General features: G+C 50.8%; 1 protein-coding gene across 1 annotated transcript; it reads left to right on the top strand.

Annotated features, from left to right (window-relative positions):
• Positions 1-439: 439 nt before the first annotated feature.
• LOC306917955 (RNA polymerase II-associated protein 3-like) lies at positions 440-987 on the top strand (the record flags this gene model as incomplete). Its single annotated transcript, XM_079530858.1, has 2 exons — positions 440-616; positions 838-987. Coding segments are annotated over 2 exons (291 nt in total), but the record flags the coding sequence as incomplete, so codon positions are not given.
• Positions 988-1000: the final 13 nt, after the last annotated feature.

Raw genomic sequence — 1000 nt, 5'->3', positions numbered from 1 at the left:
TAGCATGTCGGAACCAAAGCCTGTACCCCAAGATGGAGCCCTTCTCTGTAAAGCCAGCCTGTACCCCAAGATGGAGCCCTTCTCTGTAAAGCCAGCCTGTACCCCAAGATGGAGCCCTTCTCTGTAAAGCCAGCCTGTACCCCAAGATGGAGCCCTTCTCTGTAAAGCCAGCCTGTACCCCAAGATGGAGCCCTTCTCTGTAAAGCCAGCCTGTACCCCAAGATGGAGCCCTTCTCTGTAAAGCCAGCCTGTACCCCAAGATGGAGCCCTTCTCTGTAAAGCCAGCCTGTACCCCAAGATGGAGCCCTTCTCTGTAAAGCCAGCCTGTACCCCAAGATGGAGCCCTTCTCTGTAAAGCCAGCCTGTACCCCAAGATGGAGCCCTTCTCTGTAAAGCCAGCCTTTCTGAGTGAAATAACCATGAACCATGTTTCCCACAGACAGAGATGATGGCTGCTGCTGCTGCTGCTGGCGGAAACAAAGCAGTCGAGCTCCAGCTCCAGATGCGACAGAACGCCGAGGACGTGCACACCTTCATGAGGGAGCTGGACAGCTGGGAGACGGAGATCAAGACCAAAGACCAGCAGCTGAGAGCGGAAAACCTGGGAGAGATTCAGGTTCGTTCCATCAATCAAGCCACCGCGAGATTCCTTTCATGTAAAAACTGTGCGAGTACTTTTCCCATCAATCAACGGGTACAGGCGTTTAGTTCCGTCTACCTGACTCCATTCTCCGGGTATATTGATACATAATAATAATAAATAAAAAGATGATTTTGGGTCCTATAATCGATTAATCGGACCCATCCCTAATACAAATGTCCGTTCCTTTATTGCAGAAAGACCTCCCCCCTGTGCGTAACAAGGATTACAAAAAGAAGAAAACGGCTAAGAAAAAGTCGGTGAGCAGCAACGGCGAGACGAAGACGGGAGACTCCAAGCAAACGGCGTGAATAAAGTCCTACGACTACAGCTCCTGGGATAGGTTTGACGTGGTGAGTG

This window comes from Electrona antarctica, assembly GCF_951216825.1.
Source record: "Electrona antarctica genome assembly, contig: scaffold_1885, whole genome shotgun sequence".
NCBI lineage: Eukaryota > Metazoa > Chordata > Actinopteri > Myctophiformes > Myctophidae > Electrona > Electrona antarctica.
Note: the sequence above shows the minus strand (reverse complement) of the source record. Positions and strands in the feature narration are given on the sequence as shown.